The 12564-nt window shown below is 49.9% G+C and overlaps 1 protein-coding gene across 1 annotated transcript in view; it reads left to right on the top strand.

The window, feature by feature from the left end:
- Positions 1-9908: 9908 nt before the first annotated feature.
- Positions 9909-12564, top strand: part of IQGAP1 (IQ motif containing GTPase activating protein 1) — a 178739-nt gene continuing 176083 nt past the window's right edge. Inside the window, exon 1 of the mRNA XM_065412617.1 lies at positions 9909-10007. Within this exon, the coding sequence (XP_065268689.1) occupies positions 9953-10007 (55 nt within the window). The 5' untranslated portion in view covers positions 9909-9952. The remainder of the gene's footprint in view (positions 10008-12564) is intronic.

The following is a 12564-nucleotide window of genomic DNA, read 5'->3' on the forward strand; positions in this document are numbered from 1 at the left end:
AATCTATTTCCCCATGTTAAGTATCCTCACACCTTCTATGGGTCATCTCGATTATCACTTCAAAGTTTTATTTTTTCTCCTGCTGATGATAGTTCATCTCAATTGATTGGCCTCTTACAGTTGTTATGGCTACTTCCACCTTTTCATGTTCTCTGTATATATACATATCTTCTTTCTGTGTGTTCCATTCTATGCATCCGAAGAAGTGGGCTGTAGCATGAAAGCTTATGCTCAAATAAATTTGTTAGTCTCTAAGGTGCCACAAGTACTCCTGTTCTTTTAACAGATATTCACACATTCAAGTAAGTATTGAGTAAGAATAATGGAAACAGAAATGGAAAAATCATATCTTTGACCGGCTACATTCCTTTGTCTCAAATGGTTTCTCACTCTGATTCCTTTTGCAGAGCTTGCTGATTTTTCAAATCAGGATCCAACCATTCATGAACCATCACCACCACCCCCTCAGTGGCATGGATAACAAAGGGGTTCTTTTTCCTTCTTCTCTTTAATGTATCTTATTGATGTGTACTGCCCCCGCACATCCCCCTAAGACTTTTCTCCCCGGTTGCTTGTTCTCTGGCATGCTGGCACTGTGCTGCTTTCACATCACCATGTTAACTAGTTTTTCTTGTTTACTTCACTTGCAAAAGTAACTACCATTGTATTTGGCTCACAGTATTTAATTTACATTAGAGATAAGAATAATAGAATAGATATGCTTTTGTTAGGCCGAAGACCTGTTTGTCCACTCTGCCTTGTTACAGACTTTAAACAGTAATATCAATAGGTGTACATAATTCCTCATGTAGAGTTAATACATATATTTCACAATGAGATTAATTACCAGTGTGTTACTGGTTTTAATTTGATATCATACAAGACACTTTTTATATAACGACTGTGAAACCAGTGTGTTAAATGTAATGAGTCTGTCAGGCCTGAAAGCAGTGAACCCTTTGCCAGTTGGCATTGAGGGTTTTTTGTGGTCCCAGCAGTAACATATCAATCTCCTAGAAATGCACATAATCAGAATACCTTTTGTCCCTGCCATGCCTACACAGTGATAGAGAGCATTGGGTACAGCTGCCCATGTGCACTTCCATCCATGGCCATGGGTAAATTACCCAACCAGAGGTCATTGCTGCAGTACATGGTGGCATGGAGGGGAAGCCATGGTGGGAGGCTGGACTGGGGCCAAACCTGGGCTATTCTGGGACCTGTTGACCATTAGTCACATCAGGCACTCTGACAGATCCCTTGCTGACGGTGGTCCTGCTCCCTCAGGGCACAGTCATAGGGGAGTTAGTCCATAACAATCCTCTCTTCCCTCTCAAACATCTTCTCAGCTGCAGCCTGGGTTTGCTGGTGCTGCTCCAGCATCTCCCGCTGCAGATCAAGAAGTGGTTTGACCTCCTGAGGAAGTTCCTGTGCATCCCCTTCAGCAGGTCACCCCTTGTCCTCTTCCTCATGATTTGGAGGTTCTGGTCCCTGGTGCTGACCATCAGTGGCCTCCCATCTGGGTGCTTCACCTGCACTTGGCCAGAGGTCCCTAAAAGTTAGTGAAACAGTACATTATTTTTTCTGTCCATGGGAAAACAGTTAAGTTTCTCCCCTTTAACTTTCTGCATCACAGCAAGTGAAAAGTTGCAATTTTTATTTCTGTCATTTTCCTCCTCTCTGTATTTCTCTACTTTGAAATTGCTTGATCTTCATTAGGACAATGGCATGTGCTTTATATTTCTTTTAAATGGCAGGGTTTGAGGGGCTTGGGTGAACAAGGGGGACAGGCCTGTGACAACAGACTAGTTCTAGTAATGGATTTAATATTATTTCAGGTTGTGGTGGTACTGGAGGATATGAACTTGTTTGAGATCGCTGATTGAAGCAGAGAATAGGGAAGAATTAGTGCCATTGTACAAGGCAATGGTAAGACCTCATCTGGAATAGAGTCTACAGTTCTGGTCACCCATGTTCAGGAAAGATTAATTCAAAGTGGAAATGGAGAGCCTGTCTTACAGAACTTTACATGGCATAGGCACACAGGACATCCCCTCTCTAGGCAGCCTGTCACCTGACCTTTTCATCCTTAAACAGGCTCCAGGAGGGCTAATTGGCTTCTTCTGTTTCTTAGCCATGTCTGTTAACCTTTGTCTCTTGAGGGAGGAGTTCCAGAGTTTCTTAACCTAATCACCTCTGGCCCTCTTTGGTACTCAGATGGGTGGTAGACCCTATCCCTATGTATTTTCGTCATCCTCCATGCCTGCTCTATTCAGCCACTCCCTGCTTGATACCCAGGCACTGCAGCATGTACTCCTCCATAAGACACTCAACATCCATGTAGACTCCACTACCATAATACACTCACCTCCACAATACACTCCTCCCCACTAACACATTGTATTTCATGGTCCATTCTTTCTTCCATAATACATGCATTGTAGTCCTTGTTACTGGATCTCCCTGCCTGCTCCCCCGTTGGGGGCATCAGAGAAATAGGGATGGCTTCTTGTGGCCTATTCTTCTCTGTACCCTAGTTAAAATAAGTAAAGAATTATCACATCTCAGTTCTCCTCATCCCCACTCCAAAAAGGAGAAACTGGCAGAGGTAGTCTTTCCAAACTCAGTTTCCTCTTGTCTTGAATAAGGGTGGAAGGAAGACAACTGTTCCAGGCTGTTTCACCTTTCCTGGAGGTTCCTACCCTTCAGTGCAGCAATACAGAAAAGAATGTTGGTTATTGTAGGCCAGAACCTTTGTGGCCAGAAGCCCTGGAAAGTAGGCGGTTCATTATCGACATCTCTTGGTGAATAGAGAGAAGAGCAGCCCAGAGCTGCTTGAGAACTCCAGAGGGACAGAGGCTTTATTGAGGAGGGAGCTCTCTACTGGCATCTGTTGGTGAGCAAGGGGAAATTACAGACTGTGCTAGTTTGCATTTCAGTTATGTGACAGTTTGGAGCATTTTGGTTAAAATATAGTTAAGTTTTGAGTTTGGGGGCAATAAAATACTGCTGACCCTATTAGGAAAGAAAGGGATGAGAGATCTGCACCAAATATGGCAAAGGGTCACTCTGAACAGGAATTGAGTCAGGCATAGTTAGGTGATAAGGGGACCAGGCAAGTGTTAGAGAAAGAAGTTTTGTTTTAATGAATGCTGGGGTTATTTCTGTAATTATAAGGATTTTTAAAAAATCCTATATGCTGTAAACTCTATTGAGCAAATTTAGTACAGAGGTAGCTTTGAGATAACGTGCTGGGCTGAGGTGGGTTCCAGCTGAAGGACTGAGGAGCTTGAGACTGCAGAGACTATGGTAGTTTTCATAAAAAACTCTGATGCATATGTCTCAGTGACAGGTTGTCACCCCTGGGGTGCAGTCTGGGAGCTGTGGGAACTGCTGGACCCCTCTAACCACTCAGTTGGGTTGGCCCTGCTTACACTCCTTGGAGACACAGCCAGCCTAACCCAGGCCCTGTTATTACCCAACCTGACAGCAGATGGCACCACACACGAAACTGAGCTACCTGAGAGAGCAATTTCACCCAAGCCACTCAAATACATGCAGCAGACAGCAGCCAGTTTCCCAGCTTTCCAGACTCACCTCCGCACTGCTGGAGTATAAACCCAAAATTATGTCATCTTGTGTTGCACAGGGAACTATACAGCGTAAGCTCATAACATTCGACCCCTCCCTCAGTGTGGAAAGGAATATGCAACAGCCTTTGCCCCTGAGCTATGATTCCCATATGCTGCACTCCAACTCACTGGTTTAGCTAAAGCAAAAACAAGTTTATTAACCACAAAAGATAGATTTTAAGTGATTATAAGTGATAGCAAACAGATCAAAGCAGATTACCTAGCAAATAAACAAAAACACAAACTAAGCTTAATATACTAAATAGATTGGATATGAATAGCAGATTCTCACCCTAAGAGATGATACAAGCAGGCTGCAGATTCTAAAGTGGCAAGTTGCACTTGCTTTACAGTTTGGAATCCCCAGGTGTTTGATTCACAGGCTAGAAATCCCTTTAGCCTGGGTCCAGCACTTCCCCCAGTTCAGTCTTTGTTCCTCAGGTGTTTCCAGGAGTCGTCTTGTGTGGGGCGTGAAGAAGCTCAGATGATGTCACTCCCTGCCTTATATACCTTTTGCATCGGGAACCCTTTGTTTCAAAGCTTGGTTCCCAGACCAGTCTGTGGAAAAATACTGACATCCTAAGATGGAGTCCAGCATCATGTGGTCTGATCACATGTCCTTGTAGAGTCATAGCAGCCATTACTCACAGGCTGTTTGTAGTGTTCTATGGGAGGCTCATCACCAGGTGGGAGATAAGCTTCTTTCCTAAGGCCTATTGCTTTTTCCCTAATGGCCCATTGCCCTGAATAGGCCCTTCCCCACCCACTATCTAGACTAAAAGCATCTTGTCTAGTGGGCGTTTCCCAGGTGTAACTACATTTGGAATACAGATACATAGTCAATATTCATAATTTCAGACATCAAAATGATAAATGCATACAAATAGGATAATCATATTCAGCAAATCATAACTTTTCCAATGACACCTAACATGACTTATCTTGCATAAAATACATCATAATTATGCTATGATCATATCATAATATCACTCTGAAGAATATGGGATGCAGTGTCACAGTCTCCACCCAACAGTTAAAACTGAAATCACTTCAGCTGGGCCAAGTGGTAGGGGAAGCTTAAACCTTCCAGAATCTGTGGACTCCACCAACCCAGGCTAACAAACTAAGGGCATGTCTACACTGGCAAAGTTACAGCGCCTCTCAGAGAGCACTGAAAGGAAACAGCTGTTGTGTGTTCACACTGTCAGCTGCCTACACAATAGCGTGTTCACACTTGCGGCACTTGCAGCGGAATTTGGAGCGTTGCACTCTGGGGCGCTATTCCACAGAGCATTTCTTCCTCTTCTGCTGCTAAGAGTTGTGGGAAGACAGAGGGGGTTGCGGGGCATCCTGGGTCCTGTCCCAATGCCCTGTGATGCATTGCTTTGCATCCCAGCAATCCCTGTACTTCCATCCGCATTTGGCACCATCTTTCAATGATTTGTGTACTGCGCACCCTGCCTCTTCGGGCTGCAGGAAAGGATCCCGAACTGTTGACCAGTATGCTGCTCGCTCTGACCAATACATCACGAGTGGCAGTGGAGTTATTCCTTAAACTACAAAGGCAAGAGGAGTGCGACATTAATCTCGCCACACGTACAAGCTACAATACAAGATTGCTTGTCGGATTCATGGAGGTGCTGACCACAGTGGAATGCTGCTTTTGGACTCGGGAAACAAGCACTGAGTGGTGGGATCACATCGTGATGCACATCTGGGATGACGAGCAATGGCTGCAGAACTTTTGGATGAGGAAAGCCACCTTCATGGGACTGTGTGATGAGCTCACTCCAGTCCTGCGGTGAAAGGACACGAGAATGAGAGCTGCCCTGCCGTTGGAGAAGCGCGTGGCAATTGCACTGTGGAAGCTGGCTACTCCAGACTGCTACCGATCAGTCACTAACCAGTTCAGAGTGGGAAAGTCGACCGTTGGACTCATTTTGACAGAAGTGTGCAGGGCCATTAATCGCCTCCTGCTCCGAAAGACTGTGACTCTGGGCATTTCAACTTCCCCTACGGTGATCTTCTGGTCCAGGAAGAAAGTCCCTGCTAGCAGCTTCCTCAACAGGCCAGTGTTCCGAAAGATGCGTGCATCATGCTCCTTTCTGGTCCAGCCTGCGTTCATGTCTGTGAAACATCCATGATGATCCACAAGTGCCTGGAGAACCATTGAGAAATACCCCTTCTGATTAATGTACTTGGTGGCTAGGTGATCTGGTGCCAGAATTGGAATATGCGTGCCATCTATCGCCCCTCCGCAGTTAGGGAAGCCCATTTGTGCAAAGCCATCCACAATGTCACGCACGTTGCCCAGAGTCACAGTCTTTCGGAGCAGGAGGCGATTAATGGCCCTGCACACTTCTGTCAAAGTTTAAGAGCCACTCTGTGGCTTCATTCTGGCATGCCGTGTTCTCCTTTTGGTCCTTCTTCTCGCTGTCCCGCCACTCCTTCAATTCCTGCTTCTTGGCCATGGAGTGCATCATAACATCATGCAGAAAGTCCTCCTTGATTCTTCTTGGCCACTTTCTAATTCTGACAGGTTTCAGAGTAGCAGCCGTGTTAGTCTGTATCCGCAAAAAGAACAGGAGTACTTGTGGCACCTTAGAGACTAACAAATTTATTAGAGCATAAGCTTTCGTGGGCTACAGCCCACTTCTTCGGATCCGAAGAACTGTCTGGGGATTTGTTCTGCTTTGAGCAGGGGATTGGACTAGATGATCCTGAGGTCCCTTCCAACCCTGATATTCTATTATCATAATCAAATATTCAGGCCCCAACATTTGATCGGAAAATATCCAAAACATCATATCCTTTTGTGGCTTTTTAGGTACAGCTTTCCCAGAAACAGGAAAATAATGTTCTCTATATTGATTGATATTCTATGATCAGGGTTGGAAGGGACCTCAGGAGATCATGGACTAGGCATGCGGTGGGAGACAAGCCTGCTTTCTGCAACCCTCCTACCCACAACAACTCACTTCAGTGATTCCCAAAATCAAATCCACTTACCAGGGGCCTCCTCTCCTGTTTGCGCTTCGCCAACATCCAACAGCTGTGACTGGCTAGCCTCCTCCGGAGTAGAAAAGAGCTCCTGGCTGCATGCATCTCTGACCTCCCAGTCATCCTCTGCCTCTGGGTCCCCCTCCCTCTTCACATCCTCATCCAAGATTTCCTCCTCATGGCTCAGTCCACTCTCGACTGGCACGCGAGCCACCGAAGTATCCACAGTGGTCTTTGCAATGGAGGTGGGGTCGCCGCCGATTATCGCGTCCAGCTCTTTGTAAAACCGGCAGCTCATGAGTGCAGCACCGGAGGGGCGGTTTGCCTCCTGCACCTTGTAGAAGGCATTCCGCAGCTCCTTCACTTTGACCCTGCACTGCACTGTGTCAAAGTGTCACGGCCCCTTTCTGTCATGCCTTGTGAAATCTGTCCATAGGTATCATAAATCCTACGGCTGGAGTGCAGCAGGGACTGGATAGCCTCCTCTCTCCAAATGCTGACAAGGTCCAGCAGCTTGGCATTGCTCCAAGCGGGGGATTGCCTGGTGTGCGGAGCAGACATGGCCATCTGGAAAGATGTGCTGAGACCACTGCACGCATCACCAAGCAAACAGGAAGGGGACTTTTAAAATTCCCAAGGAATTTAAGGGTGAAGATGACGGTTGGTTACCTGAGGGTAGGGCATTAGAGTTCAAACCGATGACCAGAGAGGCGAGAACAGGCATTGTGGGACACCTCACGGAGGCCAATCGTAGCGCTGTAATCGACCAGTGTCTACACTGGCACCACAGCGCTGTAGCCCCGGGACAGAAAGCTGTACATCTCTCGTCTTGGTGGTTTTTTTACAGCGCTGCAACTGCGCAGTTTCTGTGCATTTAGTGGCTTGGCAGTGTGTACACCTCGGGAGTTACAGCATAGAAAGCTGCTTTACTGTGCAGAAACTTCCCAGTGTAAACAGGGCCTGAGAATGGGGAGCTGGGGAAGAAGGAAGTGGCCAGAAGGCACCAGCTAGTCAGCTGCCAGTAGAGGACTGAGCTTGGGTCTGTTTTTAAGACATACTGGAGGTTGGAAGCCTTACCTACTAGATGATAATTTATTAATTGCAGTCTTTCTCAAATGTATTCTTTTGTTCCCCCTCAATAAAGTTGTCTTTGTTTTAAACCCCTGGACTTGCCGCTTGGGAGTGGGGAAGTATTGCCCATCAAGGGTATCTGGGGTTTGGATAGTTTCCCATGTGTTTGGATGGGGGTAGGGAGCTGTGTGTGTGTGTGTGGGGGGGGGGCTATGCAGTGTGGGGTTGTGGGAGAGCATGGCAGGGCTTAGGGTGGTGTGTGGGAGGGCAGCACAGCTGAGTGTGTGTGTGGGGTCTGGCATGGCTGAGGCTATGTGTATGTGTGAGAGGGCCAGTGCAGCTGTGAAGGGGGGTGGTGTGGCTGGGTTTGGAGGGGGCTGTTTGTGGGAGGGGGGGCTGTGTATGTGGGCAGGGGACTGTGTGTGTAGGGGTGGCACAGCTGAGCAGAGGGGATGAGTGTATGGGGGTGGTGCGAGACTGGAGGGTGGTGCGGGTGGCCTGGGAGATTTTGGGGCGAGGTGCAGCTGGCCTGAGGGGGGTGCTGAATGTGTGTGGCATCCTTGCATGACTGGGGGTGCTTTGTGTGTGGGGCCTAGCTTGACTAGGGGGGCTGTGTATGGAGGTTTGGTGCAGCTGTGAGGCTGTGGGGGTTCAATGCGGGGGTGGGGAATGGTTGGGCTAGGGGAGCTGTGCATGTGGGGGGCTAAGGGACTATAGGGGCTAGCACAGCTGGGCAGAGTGGCTTGCATGTGGGGGAGTGATGTGGTTGGGCTGAGGGGCCTAGGGGGATGGGAGGGCACATCTGGACTGGGGGGTATGTGTGGGAGGGTGGCATGGCTGAGTGTGTATGGGAAGTGGGATCCAGCATGGCTGGGCTGGGCGGCTGTGTGTGTGTGAGAAGAGCTGTGGAGGGGAGTGGTGTGGTTGGGCTGGGGGGGCTGTTTGTGTGTGGGCTGGGATGGCGTGGCTGGGCAGGAGACTTCATGTATGTGGGGGTAGCATGGCTGAGTGTGTGGTGGTGGGGGAGACCAGCACAGCTGTGGGGGCTGTGTATGGGGCAGGAGGTGATGAGGCTGTGTGTGGGGGAGCTGGCAGCCTGTCTGGGCTGTGAGCGTGTGTATGCGTGTCAGGGGTGGGTGGGTGGGTGCAGGGGGTTGTGTTTATGGGGGGCATCAGGACTGGGCTTGGTGAAGGGGATTGTGTGGGGGGGCAGTATAGCTGGGCGGGGTAGGCGGTGTGGCTGAGGGAGGCTGTGTTTGGGGGCAGAGACAGTGCGGCTGGTTGGAGGACTCTCTGTGTAGAAGACGGTGTGGCTGGGTGGGGCCTGTAGGGGGCAACATAGCTGGTCGGGGGGGGAGAGGAGCACAGCTAAAGGTGTGTGTGGGGAGAGGGCCCCGCCGTGGCTGAGGGCTGTGTGCAGAGGCCCATCTACTCAGTGCAGGAGGTGTGTTTGTGCAGGCAATAGTGAAGCTAGGTGGGGGAGGCAATGGGGGATTGGGGGAGGCAGAGGTGTGGTGCTACCTATGCTGCAAAGGGGGTCAGTGGTGCAGCTGTGCAGGGGATTATGGGGGCGGGGCAGAAGGGGACTGGGCTGGGGGACTCTCTGTGTGTGTGGTGCTACCTAGACCGTGCAGGGGGCTGTAAGCGGTGGGTGTCTGTTGGACGGGTTGGCATAGTTGGGTGGGGGCAGTGCAGCTGGGAGACAGGGCAGAGGTCCATGTGTGGGGTGGGCTGTGGCGGAGCTGTGGGAGGGAGGAGCTTGGCAGGGGAAGGTGGCACAGATGGGGAGGCTATAGGGGACAGTAGCATAGCTGGGTGGGGGCTGTGTGGCTGTGAGGCTTTGTGTGGGTTGTGGGGGCTGAGGGATGGCACAGCTGGGTGCGGGGCTGCAGCACACCTGGGGGGGAAGGGGCGGTAGAGGGACTGGGGGGGGGCGGTGTGGGACAGCACGGCTCTGCGTTGATTTGGGGCTGATGGGGGGCTGCAGCTCGGCTGTCGGGCACGGCTGGGAGGGGAATTGCAGGGGGAGCGCGCGCTGTCTACCCTGCGAGGGCCGAAGGGGCAGGAGCGGGCTGCGGGGAGAATGGGGAGCGGAGCTAAGTGCGCAAGGCGTGGGCTGCCGGGGGCGGGCGGCGCCTCTTTCCGACACACCCAGCGCTGAGACCAGGAACAGGAACAGCCGCTCCCGCCTCAGCCGCTGCTGCGTCCGCCCAGCCCCGCAGCGACCGAACGGCACGGCCCGCAGCACCATGTCTGTCTCGGAGGAAGCTGACGGGCTCGGGGTGGCCCGGCCCCATTACGGCTGTGAGTACCGGGAGGGTGGTGCCCGCCTTCGGGGCCCGGGGGCTTCCCGCTGTTCTGGGGATGGGCCCTGCCTTCGCGCCCGCCGTCCCTGCCCGAGTGTCCCGGCTCTGAGGATCCTGTGGGGCGTGGAGATGGGTTCGGGGGACGCGGGTTGTGGTCTGCGGCCGGGCCCTGTGGGTTGGGACCGTTCCCGGGGCCGGGGCCGGGCGGGGTGGCAGCCTGGCCGCGGCCCTGGGGGATGGGGACGGTCTGACTGTAGCAGTCACGTCTGACTGACGCGCAGTCCTCAGCGCCGCCGCCCTCCGCATGGCGAGGGCTCGGTGTGCCTGCCTGAGCCCAGCTGGCCCTGGCGGCCGCCTTTGGACAGTGGGCGCCTAAGGGTGCCTTGGCACATGGGGCAAGTGAGGCAGTCACAGAAGCTGCCACTGCCTCGTGTGGCACGTAGAATTAGCGCTGGAAAAGGCTTGCTCTGTCAGAACGAGCCTCGCTCCTCCCCGGGGCCTGTGCGGGAGTGTTCCTTGCAGAATTTGGTCTTCAGGGCTCTGCCAGGCCAGTTTTATTGACCTTAGTGTTGGGGTTTCTACCCCTTTCTTTGGGAGACTCCCATGGCTACATTGATCTGTCAAGGATCTTTTGCTAATGGTCTGTCTAAATTTACCTTGTCTGAATTCAAACATCTTGCATGTTCAAGATTTCCTCTTCTGTATTTCTTGAACAAGAATATCAGGTTATGGGGCTGCTTCCTCCTCATTCTCCTGTATTAACGTTAATGTACTATTCACTATTTTACATATTCTGTAAAAGACATCTGAAATATATCAGTCTTACAAATATTAGAGAGATTAGGTGGGTGAGGTAATATCTTTTATTGGACTAACTTCTTTTGGTGAGAGAGACAATCTTTTGAGTTTACACAGAGCTCTTCAGGTCTGAGAAGTAGTCACAGTGTTGCAGCTAAATTAGACCTGAAGATGAGCTCTGTGTAAACTCAAAAGCTTGTCTTTCTCACCAACAGAAGTTAGTCCAATTAAAAAACATTACCTTTACACCTTGTCTCTTAATAGCCTAAGACCAACAACACTGCAGCCTACAAAAATGGATTTGTCAAGCCATTCATATATGCACTTGCAAATAAGAAGCTGGCCCTTGCTAGCGCTATCAGTTTCTGCTGAATTTAAACTTACCTTTAAAAGTCATGACATATTTGTCTCTTATTACTCATGGGAGAATTCTGCACCAAAAAATTAAATTCTGCACATGTTTGTCAAAATAACACTATATAAACACGCCAGTTTGAATGATTTTGGTAATTTATTTCAAAATACCTGTCAGTAACTGTCTGTAACAATACAGACAAAAAAAATTCAGGAAATATTTTTTTGACAAATAGATTCCTTATTAGGCATATTAATACAAAATTTGAGTAATTTATTTAAACTACAATACAGAAATATATTTCTGCATCCCTCAGAAGCAGTGTAAAGGCTTGGGGGAGTCGGGTAATGGAGGAGCTGAGGAAGAGGGAAGGAACCTGGAGGGTTGTTGGGTGGGAGAAATAAGCTACTGTTTCTTTTGGGGGGAGGATTGTTAGCAAATTGGGGAGCTTCCCCCTTGCTGACACTGGTTGACTCTAAGCCTTTCCCATTCAGTCAGGCACATCTGCCCCCGCCCCCATGTGGCCCTAGAGTCCCCTCCCATTCAGCCCCTGGCTCAGTGCTGTCACCCCACTAGCTCCCAAGCCCACACCCCTGTCTGTCCCCCCACGAGCCCTTCTGAACCCAAGTCTGTGACCCCTCAGTAGCTCCATGTGCCCCACTATGCCTCCACCAGCAGGCTGCTGTAATGAAAGTAGCTGGCTGCTAGGTGTTGCTGCCAGTCAGTCAGCTGTTCTGGCACCACAGTGGCCTCTGGTGGGAGAAAGGCAGAACTGCAGCACTTCTTGGGCAGAATGTATTTTTTGCAGAGTAGAAAAAAATTCTGCACCGGACATGAATTCTGCGTGTATGCAGTTGCGCAGAGTTCTCCCAGGAATAGACTCTTATGTTTGTGATAATAGCTTTCCAAAAGTAACCCAATGCTGTGGTATCTTCCAAAATCTGCAGGCAGACAGCTGTGGTGCTGCCATTGCTGCTTAGTGCTTTCATAAGCATATTCAGTGTGTAACTCCATGCTGGTGGTGATCAGTGTTGCAACATTGAAGTTAGCAGGTTTCATGCTATTTTACCTCTGATTTTGCTTGGGAAAACTATTAGAAACCAGCAGAGATAGTGACTTATTAATGATGTAGGAGAGGACTCAAAAATGGAGGCTGAGGTGAGAGTAGAATAGTGGTAACAGTGAGGGTGCTGGAAGAAGGAGTAGAATAGAGGAGAGCCACCCCTCTTGAAGCATCCAAGAAGCTGTGGGGTAGTAGTGGCAAGATGAGAGAGGTTCTCCCTGCCAATAACCAGAAGGAGAATGGAGGTGTTTCAAATATATCAGAGCTGCTCTCAGAGCTGCTCTAGATAGACTAATATGAAGGATGGAAACCCCTGAACTGGTACAGGGACTAGTAGCC

This window comes from Emys orbicularis, chromosome 10, assembly GCF_028017835.1.
Source record: "Emys orbicularis isolate rEmyOrb1 chromosome 10, rEmyOrb1.hap1, whole genome shotgun sequence".
Taxonomy (NCBI): Eukaryota; Metazoa; Chordata; order Testudines; family Emydidae; genus Emys; species Emys orbicularis.